The 25,029-nt window shown below is 52.2% G+C and overlaps 9 protein-coding genes across 9 annotated transcripts; 5 read left to right on the top strand and 4 right to left on the bottom strand.

The window, feature by feature from the left end:
• Positions 1 to 1,975: 1,975 nt before the first annotated feature.
• Positions 1,976 to 2,239, top strand: NEUTE1DRAFT_115804 (uncharacterized protein; the record flags this gene model as incomplete). The annotated part of the gene is made up of 1 exon (XM_009849555.1): positions 1,976 to 2,239. One exon carries the CDS (start codon positions 2,001 to 2,003, stop codon positions 2,196 to 2,198), a length of 198 nt encoding a protein of 65 aa, XP_009847857.1.
• A 3,722-nt stretch (positions 2,240 to 5,961) lies between these two features.
• Positions 5,962 to 6,269, bottom strand: NEUTE1DRAFT_115803 (uncharacterized protein; the record flags this gene model as incomplete). Its single annotated transcript, XM_009849554.1, has 1 exon — positions 5,962 to 6,269. The coding sequence occupies one exon, from the start codon at positions 6,163 to 6,165 to the stop codon at positions 5,971 to 5,973; it is 195 nt and encodes a 64-aa protein (XP_009847856.1).
• A 729-nt stretch (positions 6,270 to 6,998) lies between these two features.
• On the top strand, positions 6,999 to 9,068 carry NEUTE1DRAFT_97781 (uncharacterized protein; the record flags this gene model as incomplete). Its single annotated transcript, XM_009849553.1, has 1 exon — positions 6,999 to 9,068. One exon carries the CDS (start codon positions 6,999 to 7,001, stop codon positions 9,066 to 9,068), a length of 2,070 nt encoding a protein of 689 aa, XP_009847855.1.
• A 1,494-nt stretch (positions 9,069 to 10,562) lies between these two features.
• On the top strand, positions 10,563 to 13,950 carry NEUTE1DRAFT_75902 (uncharacterized protein; the record flags this gene model as incomplete). Its single annotated transcript, XM_009849552.1, has 7 exons — positions 10,563 to 10,668; positions 11,017 to 11,052; positions 11,106 to 11,135; positions 11,240 to 11,367; positions 11,722 to 11,999; positions 12,072 to 13,055; positions 13,143 to 13,950. 7 exons carry the CDS (start codon positions 10,563 to 10,565, stop codon positions 13,948 to 13,950), a joined length of 2,370 nt encoding a protein of 789 aa, XP_009847854.1.
• A 1,910-nt stretch (positions 13,951 to 15,860) lies between these two features.
• On the top strand, positions 15,861 to 16,988 carry NEUTE1DRAFT_93689 (uncharacterized protein; the record flags this gene model as incomplete). The annotated part of the gene is made up of 1 exon (XM_009849551.1): positions 15,861 to 16,988. The coding sequence occupies one exon, from the start codon at positions 16,093 to 16,095 to the stop codon at positions 16,315 to 16,317; it is 225 nt and encodes a 74-aa protein (XP_009847853.1).
• A 75-nt stretch (positions 16,989 to 17,063) lies between these two features.
• On the bottom strand, positions 17,064 to 17,249 carry NEUTE1DRAFT_97778 (uncharacterized protein; the record flags this gene model as incomplete). The annotated part of the gene is made up of 1 exon (XM_009849550.1): positions 17,064 to 17,249. The coding sequence occupies one exon, from the start codon at positions 17,247 to 17,249 to the stop codon at positions 17,064 to 17,066; it is 186 nt and encodes a 61-aa protein (XP_009847852.1).
• Positions 17,250 to 17,692: 443 nt separating this feature from the next.
• NEUTE1DRAFT_75898 (uncharacterized protein) lies at positions 17,693 to 20,286 on the bottom strand (the record flags this gene model as incomplete). Its single annotated transcript, XM_009849549.1, has 4 exons — positions 17,693 to 18,455; positions 18,520 to 19,821; positions 19,900 to 20,017; positions 20,073 to 20,286. 4 exons carry the CDS (start codon positions 20,267 to 20,269, stop codon positions 17,973 to 17,975), a joined length of 2,100 nt encoding a protein of 699 aa, XP_009847851.1.
• A 902-nt stretch (positions 20,287 to 21,188) lies between these two features.
• Positions 21,189 to 22,552, top strand: NEUTE1DRAFT_127453 (uncharacterized protein; the record flags this gene model as incomplete). The annotated part of the gene is made up of 3 exons (XM_009849548.1): positions 21,189 to 21,210; positions 21,277 to 22,382; positions 22,490 to 22,552. The coding sequence occupies 3 exons, from the start codon at positions 21,189 to 21,191 to the stop codon at positions 22,541 to 22,543; spliced, it is 1,182 nt and encodes a 393-aa protein (XP_009847850.1).
• A 195-nt stretch (positions 22,553 to 22,747) lies between these two features.
• Positions 22,748 to 24,679, bottom strand: NEUTE1DRAFT_93687 (uncharacterized protein; the record flags this gene model as incomplete). Its single annotated transcript, XM_009849547.1, has 2 exons — positions 22,748 to 23,708; positions 24,379 to 24,679. One exon carries the CDS (start codon positions 23,696 to 23,698, stop codon positions 23,507 to 23,509), a length of 192 nt encoding a protein of 63 aa, XP_009847849.1.
• Between the last annotated feature and the right edge of the window lie 350 nt (positions 24,680 to 25,029).

Below are 25,029 nucleotides of genomic sequence, written 5' to 3'. Positions count from 1 at the left end.
CACCTTCCAATAGCACCTCGACAGTTCCCCCCAGCTGGGCCACGTTGGTATCAGATGGAAAAGACAATCACTCGCGTACAGGCATAGCTACCTACGTACGCAAGCACGAGCACAGCCTGATTTCTGGAGCAGAATCTGTTCAACAACCTCAACACGCATACACATCCTGATCCTGTCTGAATCCGCTGTCTGCCCTTTCGGCGGCCGAATCGACAGGCGCCGGTTAAAGTTGCCCCCTGTAAGAGACAAGGTCTGTACGACCCTTTTCGATAGAAGGACGAATATTCGGGGTTTCCAACAAATTCTTTAGTCAAATGTTCACCCGCACCCGACAGAACCATCGTGCCATGGCGCGTCGGTTGTGAGGTTGGACTGTCGGGGGAGGTTGGGGACGATGTGGGGTGCCGGGTCTTCCACCCACCGGTCCGGACACGGAAACCCCTGAACCATCTTGCACTGCCCTGGGGACATCCAGACGGGACTCGCCAGACAGCGGGCAACGCCAAGCCTGCCGATTTGCCCACTCGATAACGGATAGATTCGGGTGCCGAGCCCGATAAGGAGGTACCTGTGACCTACTCCATACACTACTAGTAGTAGCGTTCCGGTCCTAACGGCAGCATGAAGGGCGGTCTGTCGATTTTTGTCTCCATCTTCTTGCACATCCCGCGTCTCGAGCTCGACATTGGTCCATCATCGAAAGTGCATTGCATCAGCAATTGTTGTGAGCCGGTGTTCGCTTGTCGTAGGTTGACATCGAACCGCAGACTGCACTGCGGTCGTCTCGCAGCTGCTAGTTTCTGCTCTTACCGTGAGTCATTAACGCCATTGTTGATCAATCCCTGGACATGTTGTCGTGGCAGCACCCGGAGATATCTGGATTTCTGTAATCCTGTCTCTCGTCTGCAAGCAGAGGGCGCAGAACCAGAGAAAGGGTGGCCAGAAGCGAGCTCATCGTCAGCAAACCCCCACGGTCGTATCATGGCGAACAAGAACCATGCTCCAGCTGGGCTCAAGCATATGTGAATAGTCATCTGCTCACATGCCAACAAACGCAATTTGTACGGTTGCTGTAATCATGATAGAGCTTCGGCACCTTGGTTCATGGGATCCTGCACAAACTACCACACCATCACTGCAATGAAAAGCTTTGCCTCGATTGGCATCGTGGAACACAAGGTGTTGAAAGTTCTCAAATTTTATTTTTATTGTTATTGTTATTTTTATTTATATTTTTCCCCCCCTGCTCGAGGCCCGTCCCACCCACGTCATGCACCTTCAATTGACAGCGCAAAGTTGCATCGTGACGGCAACGGATGGTCCCCATTGGGAACACTTTTCGAACTGATAGGTAACCCCAACGCCATCCACCTGCATGATAAAGGTTACTTTCGGATTACATGCATCCTGTCCTTTTTGCTTTTACCAGTTAAATAAGGGGTAGGTTTGGTCTTTTTGTTGTTCGAAATGCTTCCAGCATAATCTTCCCAGAAGCCCGAAGGAACATTGTATTTTCCCTAGCGAGTTAATGGCTTTTCTTTCACTGTATTTCTTCCAAGAAGTGACCATAGCCATCGAACTAAGTCGTTCTCCGTATCTGCCGCGAATTTGTTAGGTACGCAACAAAGAACGGACTTGTGGGATCTGGAACTCGCTACCGGGCAGCACACGGACACGACGCACTCGCACACACATCAGGAAATGTCCTACGAAGATCAAGGGTCCTTTGTTACACGGAAAAGACGACATACCGACCTAAACTCGAACTTTTTTTCCACCTAGAAACGTGTTTCGAGTGACACAAAACCGACGGTGGTGTGCCTCGGGCTATGGAAACCAAAGGTCCTGAACCACGGAAGCGGTCTGGAGTCGAGGTTGACATTTCCCTGTCCTGTCTGCAACACCACATCACCAAAACAAAGACAAGACACAAGGACAGACAGGCAAATTTACCGAAGGCATCGAGATGGCGAGTTTCAGGCCCTTCGCCTCCAAGTATAATGCTCGACTACAGTAACCCAGACAGAGACAGCCAACGAACGACGCTGAAAGGGGCTACAGTGGCTACATTGTTGTTACACAACACAAGACTATTCATCATTCGAGGCCACTTGGTGCTTATTGGACTTTACTTGCCCTTGATAGTCGTAACGTCTCGACAGAGACAGGAAGCTCTTTCGCCCATAGTTTCTGATTGAGAAAGCCATAATGCAACCTGAGAATACCGGCATTTCCGGAACCGGAGTAGAGATTCCGCATTGGTGTTGCAGAAAGCGAAGAGAACGAGGAGAGGAAGGAGACAGGATGCAACAGAATCGATAACACGTAGGTGAAAGGTGAGGGCTAGATGACTAAGTGAGCCAGTCAAGTCCGTGGACTAACATGAGGAATGGCAGTCCTCTTGAAGTACGCGAATGGTGTAGTTGACCCGGGTCTTCAACCACCGTATATATAAGTATGTGTGTGTATGTGTGTGTGTACCTTTCGCGGAGCCACAGAGAAATTGTCATGCAGACGTTGCCGAGCAGGTAAGTTAACAGGCCATGGCTTGGTTTCGTTAAGATGGCTAGGCGTGAAGGGACAGATTGGAACACATCTATTCGCCTCGACATCCCACGCGGAGGCTCCCACGGCAACACCCGTCCTCGAATATGTATTCTGGACGGTCGACTGCATTGAGTCAACTTTGGCTCTTAACAGCTCTTGCTCTCTTACCCCGTGAGTTTTCGAAGCTGGCGGTTCATAGCCTGTTCCCCTCACCAACGGCATCATTTACTACTAGACTTGGTGAGAATTAATTATCTTGATGTTATCACTTGTTTTCGTCACGTACCTAATTCTATTTGGCGTTCGAGTTGTCAAGTCGAAACCGGACCCGACCTGTACTAACACGTTAGACATTAACATCAATACAATACTTTTACTAAAATCCTGGAGGGTATATTCCTGTCCCGTTATATTAACAGATAACGGCAGTATGTAGTGATGCCGGCAAACCGCCTCATAGCATCAGTGAAGGAGCCAAAAACCAGGTCAGCCAGCCATATTTGGAGAAGCAGGGCTACCGAGAGGGCATGAAGCAATGTGCATTGTTGAAGGGACGGTTGGAGCCATTGTTTGAGAACAAACATCCAGACAATTCGACGCCATAGTGAGCTCGACGGTAAAGAGGCAGCCAGCCATTCAGCCGCCTTGGAAGGGGTTAGTCATGCTGGCTGTTCGAGCCTTGCAACAACCGACAACCCCTTGAAGTGATACCTTTCGGAAACGAAGCCGATCAACTCCGAACTGGACAATCCAAAATCACATAGTGGGAAGGAGATGTCTGTGATCCAGACGGTGGGCTGGCCAATAATGTTGTACGGAAGTGATTGTCTCGTCTCAGAAGAAACTGTTGTATAGGTAGAGGCACCTAGGCAGTGCCAAGCATAGTGTATTGGAAAGTCAAACCATTGTCGGATATCAACGTTGGTCTGTGCACACCAATGGTAGAGCCTAGACTTAGGTTGCGGATAGTGAGTGATTCAACCATTCGCGAGGCCGTACTACGATGTACAGTCTTTGATACCTATAATGTAATGCTGCTGGATGGTGGTTCTGAATCTCATCTCCGCCCGGCAACATCAGGCTTGGCCTCCAGCCGTCCGCCTTCGCGACTTCGTTCGCGTTCATGGTCTGATTGGGGCATGATATCGAAGCCATGCGCATCGATGGTTGTGACGGCGGGATATGATGATGGTTGGCGCGCCAGTTTCATCAGATCCGATGTAGATTAGATGTTTCTGGTGCCGACTGCATGATGCCCGATCGTGGGTTGCTGGTGGGTAGGTACCTACACTCGGGTGGTGTGGAAAAAAAGGTCCGGACACTTGCTAGGTCTGCTTTAGTATAAGGTAACACTTCAAGTGTGTTCGGACTTTTTTCACACCACCTGGTACACTACTAGTGTAGTGCATTATACTTATGTCTTTTGTTTCTGGAGGATGAGCCGAACCGCTGCAATGTACGGGCAAGCACTCCAAGGTACCGGGCCTGGGCAGCGAGGAGGGTATCCAGCAATCAGCCAATCGGCGATGGAGCGACGAGGGACTGTTCAAAAGGCCGGCTCCACCTCTTCCTAGTGTACACTATGGTGAGATGGGTAAGACCCGTGGGCCAGGTCGCTGACGATCGCTGCAGTGACCACACAGTGCCCTATACGCTACAAAGCCACGAAGTTTCCGTCCTTGCCTACGATGGTTCGTGCTCGGTACTTCCCTCGACAAGGGGGTTTTACTTTGGCTCACAACCACCCGACAGTACATGTGTGGAGAAGTGGCGCTTGCCAATTCAACATGATGAGCGACGGACTCCTGCTCCAGCGAAACAGATGGGCTACACTGAACTTGACGCCAGAGTGACCTGACGGCGGGCTGGGAGGACAGCTGGTTTAAAAAAAAAGGTCCGGATGGACACTCGCTGGGTATGGTTTGGTATAAGCGTGTCCGGACTTTTTTCCACACCACCTGGAGGGATGCCAAGTGGAGAGGTCAATAATGAGGAATCGACAAATGGACAATCAATGGACCACCTGACGATTAATTGCGGACGGAATGACGCGCGATGAGAGATGGCGCTCGGTCGGTACAACACACTTGCAAATGAGGTTACGGAGAGCTGCTCTGTCCGTACATCATCCGTATGTTGCAACCTTCCGAGTCCTTCATTCTCTTTGGCGCGCAGGGTGCTGGTAAATTGATGGAAGGCAAATGAAAGGGATGGGATAAATGCCAACGTCGACTAATGCGACGCAACAACAGCAGTAGCATTACTTTCAGTTATATATGTAACCGTTTTATAGGCTTGCTGGTTTGTAAAAGGTGAACAAGTACGGCCTTGCCTCGATCGCCGTCGTGACATCAACTACCACTTCGCTTCACCAAAGTGGCCCTTGATGGAGACACCTTTCCGGCACTTTGACGACCTCGTGTTATCTCATCTCTGAAATTGTTATCCGAGAATACCGGCGTCACTCCTTTAGTCTGGCGTCGAACGTTCAGCACAGTCTCTCGCTAGAATTTCCTGGCCTTCTCTGGCTTCCTTTCTGGCCGCCTTTTGGGTCCTGGACTCCCGTCCTGGGGTTTCTGACGACAGCAAACCAACAACACCAAGACGGCAGCGCCAATATACCTAACCTATCTTGGATCTTTCAGGGGCAGGGGTTACCTTTTTCACGCCTCCCACGCCTCTCGCGCACGCTCTTTTTGGGCAGGACACACGCCTTTGATCGTGATCTCATCCATCCCCAGCTCTCGTCGCCTACCGTCGATAGCCTTTGTCCTCCCAGCGTCACTCGAGGCAAACAAGGTGCCTCTGACGCCCTCTTTCCTCACTTGGGCCTTTGTCATCGGCCTCACCTTGACGCCCAGAACTCCCCGGATTCCTCTCGACAACAGCGACTTCTACGGCGCTGCAACGTTGAGGACACCTCGCTGCCCTCACACCCTTCAAAAGAAGTGGGAGACCGGAGAACTAGGGGGGTGCGCGAGGGGTGCTACTTGACCAGGGACTTGTGCTGGGGTTGGCTAGCGTACCGCACTGGCAGCTAGGGGCGTTCAAGGGTCGCATCCAAGGGTTGCCGGGATAGGTCGACCACCTTCACCCTCACCGACCTGATCATCCTTCTTCGACGCTTCCTCGCTGTTTATACAATTCTTCCCGATTCCGACAACATTCCATTATCGAGACGCACCGAGACGCCATTGTGTCGTCTTCCCCGCATTTTGGCTTCCCGCTGTCGTCTAACCCACCGACAGCCTTGTGGTGCCTAGCTCCGTTCCGTTCATCCTCGCTCGACGTAAAGTCCCAACTCCAGCTCGTGTCGCGCATTCCCCCGAGTTCCGTCTTCCATCAAACCACGAATTCAACATCAACTGCAACCGAGAAGAACATTCTACCCAGGAACCGCTTGGTTTTCTTCCGTTTGATAACCTACCGCCCGCGAACAGACCAGCCTCTGTTACTAGACCGCCTAAACGACCACCTGGCATCCAGCTTGACGTAAAGCTTTCGATCGCCCTGGGCCTTGCCTGCTTCAGGTGCTGGGTTGGAGAGACCTCGGGGATTTGGGGTGATACGTCTGGCATAGATGGTGAATGGTATTAGGAAGTGTTTTGGATGAAGCATTTGCGGAATAAAGCACCCGTTGTTACAACATTAGCTTTCGTCATTCGCCTCGCTCCTGCCAACTCCCCCCAAACAGACTTGGGGACCTGCATGGTGGTTCCTTCCAATTCAACCCTGTTCAACCGTTAAGTGAAGCGGCTCAAGCCCAAAGAAGGCAAGAATGGCTTCGGAAAGCTTCATGCCGACAGTAAAATGCTCGTCATGCGGATCCCAAGTTCCGATATCTATGATGGGCGAACATGTTTGCGCCGGAAGCTCAGATGCAGACGATAAGGCAGACGAGCCTGTTTCAGCAGCTCCGCCAGCAACTTCACTGTTTGGTCGACTGAACCCTTTTAGTGCCTTGTCTGCTGAGCAGCCTCAGGCACCTCAAGTGGACACTACTGTCGGTGGTAGGTTTCATCCTTTCTTGACGTGCTTCAGATTCCCGTACTGACGATGCCTTTTCAGATCGGCTATCCACAGGTCCATCCCAAGACACCCGCGGATCGGTCAGTTTGTCGCCAAAGACCCAAAGCGGACGACCTAGTCTCGGGAGCACCGATGATTCACAACCGATGCGCCGGCCCAGCGCCTTTGCAACGGGTAATGAGAAGGATCGGGCCCCAAGCCTGCTACAACGTATGAACAGCATGACCCCGGGGCCATTTGATACGGATCGACAGCCATCGGCGAGTGGGCGCAATGTCTCCGATTTCCGTCCGACTACGCCGCTGGGACGCAGCATGACAGATTTGCGGCCAAACACACCAGCGCGAAGCATGACAGATCTAGGACCAAACACACCAGCACGCAGCATGTCCGACCTTCGACCAAACACACCAGCACGCAGCATGGCCGATCTGCAACCAACCACTCCGATCGAACGGCCAGGGACGTCGGCACGAAACCTCTCTACTGGACCCGGAAACCCGATGACGCCAATGAGAGGGAATGGATCTGAAGGATCTGGTCCTCCCCAACGTGGGCCTCACCCACCGGGGCCGCCGCCACCAGGACTTGTTCAACAAGACCTGAAGCCCGACGACGCCTTCGCCATGCTGAATCGCGCCGAGACCTTTCCCCGGTCAAGCCATACTCCAGAACCCCCACACCGGACACCATCCGCACCTGGATTCCGCCCCGAACGACCCCGACGACCGTCTGAAGCAGCTAGAGATGCCGCAAGGGGCCCGGTATCAGGGCCGATGCCAGGCCCGAGGCCAGGCGCGATGCCAGGTCCGATCTCAATGACGAACGATCATATGAGAAGGCCGAGTAGAGGCCCAGACACATCCCGTCCTCCACCACCACGGACCGGCCTCGTTCGGGCGAGAACTACAGGGCCAGATGGAGCCCCTGCCGTACCAGCCATCAATCTCGCAGAGGAATTCGGAGTAGGAAATCCATATCATACACCATCCGAATCCGTTTCATCCAATGAATCGAGCCAGGCTTCATTCAATGGTTCAACCCAGGACACTACTACCTTGGAGCGCCGACCTAGTCAAGCAAGTCAGGCTAGCTCAAGGACGAGCCCACCCCGATCTGTGGCATCCAGTGGGAGGAAAGGATCAGACACGCCCACATTTGACAGCTCTGTAACAGACCTACAGTCTATCGTGGACGAGGATGGAGGTAAACTGACGCGGACACCCTCTACGCAATCAGTTCCTTATGATGGTGGTATTCCTCAAATGCTCCGGAAGCTGAGACCACCACCCCTTAGCAAAAGGCCACCACCTCCAGAAGGCGGATATGATCCACGAATTGACCCACGCTTGCAGCGGAATAAGTCACCCTTGGCTTCGCCTGCTCTTGATCTTTCAGGTCTCGACGACCCAATGATTCGCCAATTTGATCGCGGAGTCTCTCCACAGCCCGGGCCATCTGCATCTCCGCTGCTAGCCTCGGCAACAATCGAGAGAAAGGATCGATCATCAACTGCAACCGCGAATAGCCAACAAGAACGCCCAGCGTCTCAATCGTCTCAGCGCCCTGCAGAGCGGAGCAGTCGCCAGTCCTTGTCCGCACTGGAGATACAACAACAGGAGCCGCCACAGCCAGACTCTCCTTTGTCTCCGGCAGAGGAGCAACAAATGCCTCAAATAAAAGCTCAAGCTAAAGAGCGACAGCCCTCTCAACCACCGCAACCCGCCGAATCGCCAGCTGCAAAGGTCGCTGAAGAGCAACAGGAACCGAAGACACAAACAAGCCCACGGGCTCCAGGACCGGACGAATGGCAGCGTAGGAGTAGCGATGGAACCGCAAGGCCGGATCAAGAACGGGAGCCGGCGCCCTCGCAGCCTCGACAGGCTCCTCCAGCTACCTCATCTCGTGGCGACTGCAAAGGCTGCAACCTGCCCATCACAGGTAAATCCATTTCCAGCGCGGATGGCCGTCTAACGGGACGTTATCACAAGGCCTGTTTCGTGTGCTCGACATGTCGCCAGCCCTTCTCCTCAGCCACCTTTTATGTCCACCAGGATCGACCGTACTGCGAGCGCCATTACCACGAGCTCAACGGAAGTCTCTGCGGAAGCTGCGACAACGGTATCGAAGGCCAATACCTCGAAGACGAACGGCGCAGGAAGCACCACGTCGGTTGCTTCCGGTGTGGCGATTGCAAGCTCGTGCTGAAGGACGGCTATTTCGAGGTCAACGGAAAGGCCTATTGCGAAAAGGACGCTTGGAGGAGGATGCAGTGGCTCGCTAGTAACGGCGGTGGGGGCCCGGGTCGGAAACCTCCTCCGCCCGGACCCCGGTTCGGACATCCTGGAGCAGGGGGGCCACCACGGACCGGTCCTATGGGACCGATGGGACCTGGTATGGGCCGCCCCGGTATGGGTCCGGGCGCACATGACCTGCCGCCGCCGGGTATGCCGCGCATGGAGAAGCGTATGACGAGACTTGGCATGATTTGAGCTGCTTCAGTAGAGGCACTGTTGAGAGCTGACTGATGGTTCTCGTTCAATTCGATCACATATTCCTTCCTACCCTGTGTGAAGGGAGGAGGGAGAAGGGTCGCTCTTGATTGGAATATCGTCTCGGCCTCTTTCTCCCTTGCGGGATGCACACAGACGGTTACTCGCGTTTTGTGCGCAAGAAACATTCTCTTTGGGATGTAATCAATACCCCTTGACTGGGTTTACCTGCTTCACTTTCTTGATTCATTTCTGATACCCATGCCAACTAGCTTGGCTTTGTTTACGACAAAGTTTCTTTTTTTTTTTTTTTTTCTTCCTTTTTTTCTTCTTCCTCTTTCTTCCTTTCTTTGTAAATGTACAAAAACTCAAAAAACATGTAATATCTGATGATAATTTTACAATGTGTCGCAACAACAATTTAGCTCCAAGACCTGATCTATCTACCCGTGGGTAGTCATGTAAGAGCAGATGGAGATTCGGAACAGGCAGGTTAGAAGAATCGGAAGAGGGAATTAAGCTTCAGGAGTTTTTGGGCAAGAAAGCATGAGAGCGGGCTGAGGATCCTGCTGTTCCATATCAAGGATCAGCTAGTAGTACAATCGGGAGGTTGCAGCGCCGGATTGCCCCAGGGAGCCAGTGGATACGAGAGAGGGGGGGAGGGAGGAAAGGAGGAAGATAGAAGGGACAAATACTATATAGGCTGTAGCACGCAATGCGTCACGGTCGTTGATTTCAAGCTTTGGTCATCGTCACTTTCCATCTTTGTGTTCCCCCTCGTGATACGCTTGTGGGTGAGTACTGCCGACCTGAGGTGGTCTCGGCAGTTGGACTTTCTGGCCGTACTTTTGCGTAGTAGAGAACGTCGAGGAAGCGAAAAAAGGGTGAGTGTGACGTTCGCTTGGGGATTGTAAAACTATGTAAACGGGCGTCAGGGGTACCCGGATTGTTGGGTAAGGTAGATCTGGGGGATCTTCATCCAGGTTGCATGCATGGGCGTAGTGTATTTACATTCCTGCGGCTGGGAGGTGTGGGGGTATGATGTTGTATTGGCTATCGTGTTGAACCACCGTAGACCTAAAGTAGAGACATGTCTTGATTATGATCTGGCTGCTCTCGAAATCTCTGTAGACACTCCTTACGGTCTCTTGTGATCGCTTGTTCCAGCTTCGTGAATACTCGTTCGCCGGGCTGCTACCGATGTATGTGGTGAGAGGTGTACGATACAGGACTGGTTTGTTTGTTAGTCTGGTTCTTCGGCCACAAGTAGGCTGAACAGGGGGGGATATTGAGCTCTTATTGGCTCCCTCAAAGTTTTTGTTTGAAGCGACGAACAATGACCAGGGTATAATGCGCCACAGAAGCCTCCTTTTATATCTTTATCCGTCTCCATCAAGACCCTCAATATCCAAATATACAAGAGGGTAGTCCCGTACGGTACCTGTCGGCTCGAGTTTCGTATGTTTTTCCACTTTCAGTAGCTTAAAGATAGAAATGGGCGTTTTTTTGTACCAAACTAACAAACATGCCAGTGCTGGATTGTACAGGTCTAGTGCGTTCTTTAAACCGAAGTGTTTGACAACGTCCGGCAAGCGGCCGGGTGCGTAGACCAATCCTTGGATTCTACGTACTGTGCAGAGTCAAGACTACCTTACTGTCAGAGTTCCCGTGAGAAATCGTCAAATAGGTAGATAAGTAGCCATAAGGAAGCTAGCGAACACAGCTTATTGCCTAGTATCCCTACGGAGGAGCCTTTCGTCGTTCATTTCTGCTCTTTCATAGCCTGGTGTGTATAGCCCCAGACTATGCATGTGGTGATTCCTAGTCGGCTGGTGCTAGTTGTCTCGTTGATGATACCATGAGACGGGCACTTACACGTCTTGAATTGCTTTGCCTACCCTTAAAGACGTCCGGGACACCCCTATTCTAATTTGATTCACCGCAATAGACATCATTCGTTCGGCGGGAGGTCAGCGCCAGGTATGTCGATCTGGCGGAAGGACTCAAAAGCGTGGGCAGGCGCCGTCCTTGTCCAAGTCAAACAACGGAATCTAAGTACTTGGGTATGTTTCGAAGCGGGGGTTACAACAGAATCACTCCTTCCAATTTCATCTCATCATCTGGACGTGGGTCAGTCGTAACACCGACGTGAAATACGGCCGACTTTCAAGTTTCTTCGCCAAACGAAGTGACGAAGGGGGAAGGAAAGAACGTTCCGCACGTTGCGTGTTTCATTGTGCTACCGCCTGCTGTCCTGGATGTCTCGCAGGGCCGCTTGCAGGTTGCCGGTCACAGTCGGGTACCCAGACATTTTTGATAGTGTCGTGATTGAATTCCAGCATCTATCGAGGTTGCCCGCTACCCGTATCCCTTCGAGTTTTTTTGACTCGCTGCGGGCTACTCTACGAAGACACCTTGTCTTGTCCCTCTCCCTCTCCTCCCTCCCTCCTCAAGCGAGCGCTTCACCTCCCGCCAACTTTCTTGATCATGATTTGGACTACCAAATCACAATCTTTCTCAGTTAGATTCCCCTTGAAGTGGTACTAGGCGGGACTCTTTGACGCGGTCAGGCGGTCGTCGCCTTCATTGCGCGCTTGCAAAGCACTCGCACCTGAGGTGCCTGCAGCCATTCGAACTTCACACTCGTTTGCAGACCATGATAATCAGAATCCAGCGCCACCGGGCGCTGGGTCAGCCCCTCGTTTTTGTTTCCATTACACTGGTCATACTTGCTACGGCAAGTTTTCTTCTTAGAAGCCAACAATACAAGTCGATACAACTGTCGGAAGCGACCGACTTCACCAAGCCGCCGCCCTTGGGTGGCGCAACAACTACGCAGGTTCATGTGATACACTCCGACACTGAGGTTGATAGTCACCAGGAAGTACCGACACAGGAGGAGTTCGAGGAGGAGAGTAGGAAGCTGTTGGAGTAAGCCGTACTCTTCAGTGGCACAAGCCACCCAGTCGAATCCAATCGCACTGACAAATTTGACCAATGTAGTGATCCTGAGGAGGGCGCAATCTACGGAAACACCCTCGAGACACTCATCGATAAAAACAAGCGAACGGCCCAACAGAACAAGTTCCTCACAAGATCACGGAGCAAGGTGCCCTATAGTATCGACGAGCCGTATATCTTCAACCCATATCCACAATACAACAGTCGAACCTGGAAGTCGTCGCACTCCGCCTATACACCATGCTTGGGCCCAACTGGGAAAGAGGTTGAGGATATCCACGTCTTCAAAGGGCATCCATCCAGGTTCCCTGAGCCTGGTTTCGGTAGCTACGATCTTTTGGGAATTGACAAGAATCTTTGCTTTGAACGAAGGACTCGATTAGGCCCGTACGGGGTGGCGCCCGTGGAGGATAAGGATGGGCTGCCGTTGGATTGGGAGACGGCGGACTGGGGAGAGCTTCAGTTGCAGTGTTTGCACACGAACAAAGGTCGATTTGCGACGGAATATCCTACCAACACCTTCTCCGACGGCGACAGCGGGTTCCATGTGGCGACAGAAAGAAAACACAAGGCAGACGGACCTGCAGACTCAATTATGAAGAACATGAAACAATGGTGGACTCCGAAAAAGCAATATGGATCGCTGACGAACATGACGGGTAGAACCGACAAGTCGGCAACGGAGCTAAGAAGCGCTGTTCTTCTTCGCTCTTATACGGGGAAGAAATACACAGAGAACGACAAGCAAGTTATCAGATCCATGGTGACAGAGCTGAGCTTGCGAACAGGAGGACAATATCAGGTCTTCCTTTTCGTTCATGTCAAGGAGAACCGCGACATTTGGTCGGACGACGAAGCATATGAAGACATATTGGATACCGCGGTCCCTGTCGAATTCAGAGGGATGACGGTACTTTGGGATGAGGCATCCATGAAGTTGGTATATCCTAAACTGAGCAAGGAGGCGATCCAAGTCCACAACGCACAGTTTCTGTCTGTACAAGTATTCATGCAAAAGTTCCGAGAGTTCGATTTCGTATGGAATTGGGAGTTGGATAGTCGTCTGACTGGCCATCATTACGACTTTTTGACTAAACTTATTGATTTTAGCAGGAAGCAACCAAGAAAGGGGCTATGGGAGCGAAACGAACGGTTTTATATCCCATCTTACCATGGCGATTACGACACGGTATTCCGCAAGAGCGTTGAACAGGCGGCTGGCCAGGATTCCATATGGGGTGCCCCTAACTTACCCGTCGTCAACCCAATCGGGCCAAAACCACCACTTCCAGCACCAGAGCTGGATCGATACGAGTGGGGTGTCGGCGAGGAAGCTGATCTCATTACCCTGTCGCCGATGTTCAACCCTATAGACAGCAACTGGGTTCTGCGCGATCAAGTGTGGGGTTACCAATCTGACGCCTTCCCAGGCAAAGATCTCCCTCGCAGGGCAACCATCATCACGCAAGTGCGATTATCGAGGAAGCTGGTCGATGCCATGCACGCCGGGAATCTGAGGGGAAGTCACGTCGGCTCCGAGATGGTAGCCCCGACTACCGCTTTAGTCCACGGACTCAAAGCCGTGTACGCTCCGATGCCTGTGTTCTTCGACCGGCCATGGAACGGTACCCAGCTGGCGCGATGGTTCAACGGTGGACCGCGGGGGCAGAGCGGCGGGTTGGGTAGCGCGATGGGATGGGGCAGAGAAGGGAGGTTCCAGGGTGCCACGTGGTACTTCCGCGCCGTTCCGCCGCCACGGTTGTATAACAACTGGATGGGATATGAAGATACGGGCGTCGGTGGCACCGAGTGGGAGCGCAGTCATGGTCGGCCGTGCCTGCCTGCCATGTTTCTCCATCCGCTCAAAGACGTCAGGCCGACACCGAAGGGGTATACATCTGAGTCGAGGTTGCCGTACTAAATATATTGACGTTGATGTTTGAAAGAGATGTAGGCACAATTATGCTTGATCGAGATGAGAAGGGATAATGTCACACGTGTTGACTGTCTGAGTCTTGTGACATCGTCGTCATGCTGCAATGCGATCATGGAGGCTGCGGAGGTAGTGTACAGGTAGTGTACATAGAACCCCTTTTCGCCAACCTTAATCCTCCACGCCTAGCAAGGAATAGAGTCACGAGAGCTGGGGGCGGGAACCCCCTTTTCTGAAAGGCAAACCTGCATGGGTCCAGACCACACCACGTTGCGCTGAGGGATGATCACAGGGCGAACCATATTCCTTTCAAATCAGGAAGTGATCTTACAGTATGCCTTTGTCGTCCACTCGTATCAGGCGCACGCACTGCCTAGAACTGCCAGAGTGCCTAGCTAAAACAAAGTCAAGACAGTTGATGTTCTTCCCTTTTTGGTTGTGTTTTCACCGCTGTTGGGTTATGGATTCCCGCTGATATAATGTTTTTTTTGCTGGGTACCTATGTCATTGAACGTTGCAGGTTGGGATTTGCATTTTGCGCAATTCGCGTGCTCCCTGATCCTCGCTCGGGATGTGCTCTTCCAGAACGTACGATATACGCAGCATGGAAGTAGGGAGATTGCCTTGTCTAAAACATCCAGTCCCGCTGAGGAATGAGGATGGTCATGGTTTATCAGTCGTCAGGCTCCGTTCTCTGATGGGTAACTGTACCTAATAGAACCTATCCAAAGCAAGGGATACTTGCTTGATTCCTCCGAAAAGTGCAGTTTATATAAAAAAAAAAAAAAAAAAAAAAATGCCATGGCAATGTCAGATTCCATGTGACAACATGCACAGCGGAAGACGTGCACGATTCGCTCGCAAAAAAAGGGCGAGTTCGACCAGTTTGAAACAAACGTTGATTGGCAGTCGATGGCGGTGAGGTGTGGGGTCCATTGAGCTGCAATGAGGCCAACCTGCACCCAAAATGCGCCAAAGTGCGCCAAAGTGGCACGATGTTCTTTCGGTCGCTCCCGGCTCTGTAGAACGCGCGGAAGCTGGACCCTAGTCTGTTGCCTGGAGACCGGACGTTTTGGAAGTTGTCAGCAACGAGAAACTGGTTGCAGCTGCGACCGACGGAAGCTCGATCAGACGAGAACGAGAAGGCACGAACCGACGCTCAGCCACTTTCTTTCAAATAGGAAATGTCTAATTGGTGGAAAGTTTGCAGTTTGCACAGCTAGTAGCAGGCAGGCCAGGCTCAAAGGCCAAAAGTCCAGTCGAGCTTGGGCTTGTTGGGGAAAGCGGAACGCTGACGAGGCTTGTGTGAGTCGATTACCAGACGACCTAGGCGGTCGTAAAAATCAACCGAACATGGACAGTCCAACACGGCTCGATTTGGCGAGGAAAGGCCATTACAAAATTGTAATAGGTCCCCCTTCTTTGCAATTCATATCGGCCTGAATCACCTAGGGATTTCCTTATTTAAAAACTGCCTCGAGATTACCTCTAGATTCAGAGGCCCAAGATGTTGGTGTATTGAGTATACTGACCGTAACGTCCAGGTGTTCGGTTTAGTGTAGAGGTACTCTTACGACCATTCGCCAGGGATCACTTTGGTTGGGTAGTGCAGCAACCCGGGCCGCTGTGTTCTGGCCTGTTGTACACTAATTCAGTTGTACTGTGGAAAAGCGTCTTGTTGATAAGCGATCGGCAAGGTACACGTACACTATAGTACGGTACGTACCGAGTACACAACCCCATGGGCTTTCTGCAGGGTTAACTTTTCTGTCGAGCGGGAACGAGGAGAACGCAAATGTGAGGTACTCCTTTTCAAGGCTGGCGTTTAAAGAGCTGCTTTTCCCCAGCTTCACCTTCTTCCCTCCTGGTCCTGTCTGAACTAATCTTCTATAATTGCATTCAATTGTCCTCAGTCGAGACGTTGTCTCATCATCAACCAACACCACCTTTGATTCTCCAGCCAACCGCCAAGACTCCACTCACCGAACCATACATCGACATACCACTTACACCGAGTTAATCACCTCGAAGACACCTCACGTTCCTCAGTTTCAAAACAAACTATCGAGTGAAATTGAAGAAGAGAAAAACATAAATAAAGACCGAATCAAGATGTCGCCCACACACACCATGTCCGCCCACCTCTGCAAGCAGATCTATTCTGCATGGTGTCAAGACCACACGGGTTCCCCTAAGCCCCATGCCACCAGCCCGCTGCCATCGCCCACCAACTCGTCTGTCTACTCGGGCTACTTCCAGCGATCGCCGTCCCCTGAGCAACACAAGCGGCCGATGGACAGTGACCGCTCATCGACCTCCAGCTGGCGATGGAACAACAAGGACAACTCTCGCTAAGATATTGAGATTTGATGTTTCTTAGGAGGACTTGTTTTCTTGGTTATTATTTTTTGGCGGACATCCAATAACTGGCGCATGCGAAACGGGACTGGGTACCTATCTAGCGGGACGGCGTATACTGTAATGCATTTCGGCGGTTTTTTCAGCGGACAGCGGAGCTATCAACAGCGCGGGCAGTCCTTACAAGCGTTGGATATCATTTATACGACGGCAACAGGGGCAATAACAGCGACTTCTACAAATTCCAACCAGACTACCAGCAACGAAACATCGCGACCATGAGTTCTACTGATACTCAGCCTTTCAGCGAAGGAGTCAGCCATTGCCCGTCCGTCTGCTTGTAATTCAGGAAGGCAGGCAGAGAAGCAGGGAGGCTTATCCATGTTATGTACAGAGGCTTTGTCACTCCAGATGCTAGTGTCACCACCACCTCCAGGCATCTCCAGCTCTACACTAGCTTTGTCAGCCCTACGAGCCCAGTCCCGAGTCTTGTCACCACAAGATTCCCAAGTTCGGCTCAGACAAGCGCCGGGCCGATACTCTCCCGTCCTGGGAACGATCGTTCGGTTTCGCGGCGGCAGTGGGTACATCGCTTTGTACATCGTCCCATTACACCATCTCATCACGCCATGTCGCTATACCTATCGCCAATGCGGAGTGACCTTCGGATGGTATCACGCCATCGCACGCCGCTTCACTTACCTCCCTCTTTGTCTTCCTGCTTTTCAATATTTCCATTGGCATTATTTGGCGTTGCACACGCACTCACTGGTGCCGTGTACCGTTTCGGTGCCGGTTTCCATGTCGGTGCTGGCGTTTATTAACGCTGAGGTGTACGAGCGGATGGCATGGGAAGATGGGATGTCATGTTGATGTTGCTGGGGGTGGTCTTGGGATTGTTCTGCTGTCATGTGCTGCCTCGTTTTCATACTTGATTGGATGCAAGAGTTGTGGGAGTTTCTCATGTCAGTCAGTTTGTCGCTTGGTGCTTGACAAGTTGTCTCTGTGCGAGTCGATGAGATATCGTGATCATCGGCGGGGGATTATAATAGGATTGAAGCGGAATTTGAGACCCACTTGAAAACAGCCTTCTCAGCAGATATTGTGATGTCTTGTGAATGAGCGCCCGAGTAGTGTTATGTTCGATGATGCTCGTAAGGTTTACAACCTCACCACACCTCTAGTCAGTGTCGATTCGGTAGACTTGGCGAGAAATGTGTTTCGTTTCCCCTAATTGCAAATGTTAGGCTGTGGTTTGAGCAAGCATGGCAGTTGCGGGGGATGAAACAGTCGACTCCGTGCGAAGCTCATCATGCATCCAAACACTTCCTTGCCCGTGACCATAGCAAGATTTAAAGCAAGATAGATTACCTGTATAGATGATACTGAATTGTTCAACTCATGTAGAGACACAACAGTAATAACAAATACCCATACTACACCACCGAAAACGCCAGGTGAACGAACCGGAGACAATCATGCGCATAACTCCCTTCTCTTTCGTATCATGATGTAAATGAATGATGACCCCAGCGTCGAAGTCCCAGCCAACCCCTCTGCGAGTGACCCCTTCATCATTTTATACCCCTACTGTGTTCGCTACATTTCATCCCCACAAACCCAAACTCTTTCCGCATCCAGTATGTCCCAAATCAAATCAATTCTCCTTCACCTTCCTCCTCATCCATCCCCTCCTCATCCTCACTCCACTGCATTTCCGCAGCCGCCTTCTCCGCCAACCGCTGCACCTCAGCTAGCCCACTCAGCTCAGCCACGTAGTCCCGACTAGCCAGCGCCGTCTTGACAAACTCCCATCCGCCCTCCTTGTATGCGTCGAGGATGGGCTTGCTGCAGGCGCTGCACTGCGGGTACGACTTGCCGCGTATAACCATGTTCTGGAAGTTGGATAGGAAACCGCGGACCTGGTGCGGGACAAGACCGAGGGGATGGTCAGGGGGATCGCGCTCGTACGAGACGGCAGAGCCGGTGCCGGTCGAGACGGGCGCGGGCGCGTGTTGCTTGAGCGGGTGTTGCAGGATGCTGGTGAGAAGCTCGACGAGGAGGGCCGAAGCGATGGCTGCCACGCCGGGACGGGTGACGGTACATTGTTGGTCGAGCGTTTGGTCTTTCATCGACTGGGTTGTAGACTCGGTTAGCTGCTTTCCCCAATTCGCTTTCGATGAGTCAGTAGATCCTTACATCGGCAGCGACTACTACGTCGTTGCAGAAATAACATCCAAGCGTCTCTTCACTGCCGTCGTTCGGCGCCGCACCATGTCGCATGACAACGTATGTGTCGAATCCGAGCGCCGCATTCATCACGATCTTGTTCGCAGCTTTGCCCATCAGCGTGGGCAGCCATCGGGACTCGCGCGTGTCCATGAGGAGGAAGATCGCATCGTGTGAATCGATTAACTCCTTCAGCTTATCAAAGTCTGCTTTGGTTTTTGTCTCGTTGTGGATCGCGTGGTCCAGCATCGGAACAGAGAGTGCGTAGCCCTCTACATCAACTCCTGGATAGATTTCTTTAAGTGCCTCGGCAGCTTGAACAGCCTTCGGCTTTCCCCCATTGTGACAATCTTCAAACTTGAAGAGAGGCTGCCGTACTGGGTTTGAAAAAGATACGCTCCCATAATCAATAAACGTGATCTTGCGAACTCCCCACCCTAGCAGGTTTCTCGAGACATAGCTGCCGAGTGTCCCTGCGCCCAGCAACAAGCATTTCGTATTCTTGATCGTGTCCAGGTCAAGATTCGGCGCGAGCCGCCACTTCATCAGCTTCAAGTTCAAGTCCACTGCCTGATCTGCTAGTCGAGTGGGATCCATGTACTCTGCCAGATTCGCGACCCGTGGCCTAAGATCGCCGTTACCGTTCCTCTCCCAACCTGTAACCTTGGGCATACACTTCAACTCCACGTCGCCAACTTGGTCCATCGCCAGTGGCAGGATGGTGCTCCGCGCTTCATGCCTCCTAGGCTGCGTGTCGCGGTAGCAAAGAATCTGGACCTTATTGAGGCGGTATCTTTGCCGGATAAGGATGAGGAGATTGCGAAGAGGCCAGGAAGGGTACTCGGGATAGTTGGATGGGTCCACGAAAGCAACGTATCTGTCCTCTTCCGCCGCGTCGTTGAAGAATCCCGTCTCGAAGTCTCTGAGAGATCCAATATCCCAACGGTAGCCGATATCAACCCCGGGATCATCAAGTGAGGATCTTGGGCCTGCGGCCTCGCGACGCACTTTCTTTGCGAGGAAGAATCCATGCTCCCTCCTGTCAACCATGTATCGCCATGTTCCTATGCGCTCGACCAAAGCAGTGCTTTCGTCCGAGGTCAATCGGCCAATCGGCCCCGTTCGCTTCCACTGCGGCTCCGAGTGTAGGGCTGGAAATGCGAACCAGTAGGTGAACCTGTACTTCTTCAGGTCGGCGTATGACAGAATTCGGAAAGAGGCAAGTAGCGATGGGCAGGAGTATATCGTGCCGTCTTGAATAGCGTCCCAGATCTTTTATCCGCCCATTAGTAAGCATTCATTACGGCGCAAGCACTGGCGCGACCCAGAGTGAAGCTACTGGATACGAACCTGTTCGCCCGCCTTCTTGATCATCGCATTCTTGTCCGTGTTTTTGAATTCCTCGATCGTGTTGACGTTCTTAATGTAGCCTTCGGCTCTCGTCATGCCCAAGGGCCCGCTTTCGTCCCTATCATCAGGCTTTGGTTCGTAAAGTATAAAAGCAAGCGTGCATGGGAACTTACTGGTCGCTTGTTAGGGCGCTCCCTAAGATCTGCATTCTCGTACTGGCCTCTGGACTCGCGTGCGACCGAGGTTCGTATAAGCCCAAGACGGGGCGGGCCGAAGAGTCAAGCTTGTCATGGTCGAGTTTGGACGAGAAGAGGGCCGAGTAGAAGGGCAGCTCGATCTCCGAGGAGAATGTCGCAAACTTGAGATCCATGGATGAGGGGGGCGCACAGCCGGCCGCGATGCGCGCTTAAAGACTTCGGATGGGGGGAACTACTGATAATGGATGTAACGACTTTCCTAATGTTGGCATGCGTTTTCTATCCCAAGAAGTAGCGGTCGAAGAAGGCTTAAGTTGGCAGCCTAGCGCACACGGTTGGAAGCTTATTGATGTACCCTTTTTGCGACAAGATTGACAGCAGTCTCGTCGTCTCTGGAGGGCGATTGTACAATGAATCAAGAAGACGGGTTCACCAGAGTGTGGGCGGTGGTCAGCGGTTCTGCGTCATCTGCTGTCTTCCCTATGACCCGATCCCTTGTCACCGGACTATATACGCCGCCAGGATGCACTCGGGAACGTTTCACCGATATAGGAACCAAGTGGGCGACGATGGTCCAGAGAACACACCTTGACTGAAACTGCTGAAGCTGTGTGAATGGGTAAGGGTAGCAGCGCGGAAATGACTCCTTTCATGAGCTGAGCGAATATACACTGAACGGGTTGGAAGAGGAGCTGGAATGTCTTGGTTTGTCTGTTTGTCACACCGGGAAGAACTGAAGCTTACATACTCAAGGCAGCTGTGCCCCGCATTAGGTTGACCAACACCCGAAAGAGCGGCCAAGACGGGAGCGGTAACCCACTCCTGGTATGCACGATGGGTGGGAATACCCCGCCGGCAGATCCTCGGTGCCCTGATAGCGGCTACACCCACTAAACGCGTTCCTAAAGTCGCCCGACGCGTCTTGTCGGGTCAACGACAGATAGTCGCATGAATTCGACCCCATCCAGAAATCGATGAGTACACAGTAAATACAAATTGTAGATTGTGTCTCAGATCAATGTCGTGATAGACTTTTTTTTTCCTCTCTCTCATCACACTCCTTTTAAGAACGGACTTGAAAGGAAATTCGCCATGTTCATCGGCATCTGCGGCAGTACATTAGCCCCTCTTGTCTTTCCTTATCTTCTACCCAGTTGAGTCACTTACACGCTGTCAATAGGTATTTGCGCCGGCAAGAGCACCATCGCTCAATATCTCGTTGAGCACCATGGCTTCACACGTGTATCTCTAGAGCATACAACTAAGACAATCGATGATATCGTCAGCGGAGAGACCCCAAATGATCATGTCAACGGTCTAATCCACAAACTCTTACCCGCCTACATCACCTCTCACACCCAATCTTCCACCTCCGCGCGCTCGAAGGGCCATGTCTTCCCCTCCGCCGACGATCTCCTCGACTTTATCACTAAGCACTGGCGCGAGCGATGGGTAACAACGGACATTCCCACCGAGGGGATCCTCGACATGTACACCCGCCGGCCTTTCTTCCTGCTTATCAGCGTCGATGCTCCCCTCACTGTCCGATGGCGCCGCTTCCGTGAGCGCGGGGAAAAACAACAACGTCACCGAAACAACATGAAGTCCTACTCCTCCTCCGCCGGCGGTGCCGCCCTTGCAGCTGGAGACGAAGAACAACAAGAAGAAGAAGAACCCCTCATCTTCGAATCCTTCGCCCACCTCAACGACACGCAACTCTTCCTCCCCCAAACCGGCCGGCTCCCACTGATGTCGCGCGCCACCGTCCGCCTTCTCAACACGTCGCCCTCTCTTGCGCATCTCTACGCCACGCTGGGGAATCTTGACCTGCTCAACCCGGACCGTCTCCGGCCCTCATGGGACTCATACTTTATGGCGCTCGCCTCGCTCGCCGCGCAGCGGTCCAACTGCATGAAGCGGCGGGTCGGTTGCGTCGTGGTCCGCGACAAGCGCGTCATCAGCACGGGGTACAACGGCACGCCTAGGGGATTGATCAACTGCGGCGAGGGCGGGTGCGGGCGGTGCAACGAGGGGCAGGGGTCCGGGCAGGGATTGTCTACGTGTTTGTGCATGCACGCGGAGGAGAACGCGCTGTTGGAGGCCGGACGGGAGAGGGTGAGGGAGGGCGCGGTCTTGTATTGCGATACTTGCCCATGCCTGACGTGCAGCATCAAGATTGCGCAGGTGGGGATCAGTGAAGTGGTGTATAGCCAGGGGTACAGTATGGACGGGGAGACGGCGGCGGTGTTTAGACAGGCGGGAGTCAAGTTGAGGCAATTCATTCCGGTAAGTGATGCTGTTGTGTTCCTTGCATGTTCATCCTTACCCTACATGGCCTGCGAAAGTGGAGCTGGAGGTGATGATATGCTAACAACAGCATTTGTGTGCAACAGCCAGCAAATGGTTTGATATACTTGGAGAAGACCGACTTTTTCCCTCAAACGTAAATGAGTTGGAGCATTAATAGACGTCAATCAACATGGACATGTGGAGAGGTACCAGTAACCATATCACAAGAAATGATGCACAGCTCTACTATGACAAATGACAACTTGGCAACGATACGAACCAAAAGTTTAAGGCGACAGCATTCACTATGTATTATGACTGGCAGTTATGTTTGGATTCAGAGCAACAACATGCACAAACGCAACAAACGACATTGTCATGAGTAGACAAACTAGGTATCAATAATATTAAGAGATGACTGAAGTATAGAAGGAGCTTATAGTAGGCTGCAGCAGTGGTGAAAAGGCGTTCAGGGTCCCCCACAAACGTCCACCTTTCCCTTGCTCCGACCTTGGCGATGGCGATATCTCAATGTCCGTTGAGGCTGCAGTCCACAAGTCCAAAGAAAAGTCGCCGTTGAAAAGCTCAAGGTTCGACTAGAAATGGCCCTCTTGCAGAGATTAACCATTTCCGTGTTGGCCGTGTTATCCCATGTCCTCCCTTGAACCGCAAAAGGAGAATCGAATACCGAGGGGGAAATGGTAATAAAGGTTGTGGCCAGCAAACAATGGCTGGAAAACGACCAATATCGGTATCGGATGATGGTGCGTGTGTGTCGGTGAAAATGAAATGACGAATCCGGGAGACCCTTCTTCCCATTCTCCAGACCGCGCCTTGAAATAGCACTCCTTGTCTTCCACTTTTGCAGCCAAAGTAAGCTCATGAGGAAGCTCATAGTAAGTAGGAGGGATTTCCTCCCCGTCCAAAACACCCATTCAATCCGAGAAACCTTCCCAAATTCATTTTCCACATACATACCACCCCTCTCCCAAAGGTCCAAATCATAACGATTTCATTAACATCCCTCATCCTATCTTCATCTCTTCATTGTGGCCGACATGTTCTTGCGTGAAATGGGAGAGGGGTAGGTTCAAACTTGTTGTTGAGTTTGTGTAGGTAGCTTAAAACTGGGCCTTGCGCTCCCGGCGAGCAGCGCACTTCTTGTGGATGAATAGAGCAACGAGGCCGACAAGAACGATGAAGACGACGCAGAAGACGACAATGACACCAGCCTCGCGGCCAGCCCAGTTGCTGCGCTTGGCGATAAGGTTGAGGGTGTCGCGGACGACAACGGAGCGCTGAATGGCAGGCATTTTGTGATATCTGGACGAGCAAAGCAATGTTAACAATCCTGCCCAAATGGAAGCTGGATGGCGATACCGAACAGGAGATTGTGGAAGAGAGGTTGGTAAAGAGTGGGGTATGATAGGCAAAGGCTGCCGGGGGCGGTGAGAAGGGGACCCATAGGCCGATCCAAGCCCGATTAAAGACCGGTGGTGAGATGCCCAGGGTGCGAAGTGGATATCGCGTGAATGATGCGATGATCGTGGACTTCGCCAATCGTGGGTGCCAATTGGCAAACTGATGACGCCCGGGGAAAAACGCCATGTACCTGCAAGCTTGGCACTTGGCATCCGTCATGTTCCACCCTCTTACCGTTCCACAAAGCCAAGCCAAACACACGAGCTCCAGTTGCCATCCAACGCAACCATAGCAGATTGCAAAGCAAAAATCCGGAGCGGCCGAAGGAACAAAAAGTCCCTCTCGTCGCAACCCGAAATGCTATGTTTCTCTGGTGCTGGCTACATTGGCAGTCTGTGCTGGTGCGGTGCGGCTTTGCTTGAGAGCGGGTGACAGGATCAAGGGAAAAGTGCGCGACGCAAGAGCATCAGTGCGCACATGACGTCCGCATCGGCTGGTCGGACGGATAGACGATGAAGGTGTGTTATGGGGAGAGGAAATAGACAGGAAGTCAAGGAATGGGAACGCTTACGGGTTGAGAAAACTCGAAATAAAGCCGAGGTGTAATAGGTATTAGTGATCCTGCGTTTCGCTAAACAGAAACGAGTCGGCAAGGGCAAAGCTTCAAGCTTGATGAGAACGGAGACGGGTTGGATGAAGGCCGTAGGGTCGAAATATATTCGATTATGGAGGTGGATAAGAGGAGGAGAATTGGCGAACAACACAGGACGAGGGCAGGGAGATTTTGTGAGGATATGCAGAACCGACTTGGAATAGCGGGCTAGGGCGGAAAGTCTCCTGTCTGGATGATTGCTGTCGAGTGAGGTTGAGGGGAAGGGAAGAGAAGAGAGGAATGGGCGCGTGAATCGAAGGGGCAGACGGGGAAGAAAAGAGAGAAACAAAATACCTCCAGTGGAGCTTTTTACTGTCGTCTGTTTCTCTTGACGGGAGGGGGGGGTGCGTGTTGTCCGCGATTGATGCCGCCGGGGCAACCGATTGAGATGGGGTGTGAATCCGGCAGGAGGGAGTGGAAGAACTCGCTCCCGTCGAACTGCAGCCAGACTGCAGGCGAGACTGGCTGCCAGGTTACCGTGCCGAAGTCCATCCCACGGCCCACGATACTTCCTTATGGGCACTACTACTTACACATCACCACCCAACCACGCCCCAGCCAAAGAAAAAA

The sequence above is a fragment of the Neurospora tetrasperma genome (assembly GCF_000213175.1).
Source record: "Neurospora tetrasperma FGSC 2508 unplaced genomic scaffold NEUTE1scaffold_1, whole genome shotgun sequence".
NCBI classification, from domain to species: domain Eukaryota; kingdom Fungi; phylum Ascomycota; class Sordariomycetes; order Sordariales; family Sordariaceae; genus Neurospora; species Neurospora tetrasperma.
The sequence above is the reverse complement of the archived record's forward strand: the minus strand, read 5'-3'. Positions and strand labels throughout refer to the sequence as shown.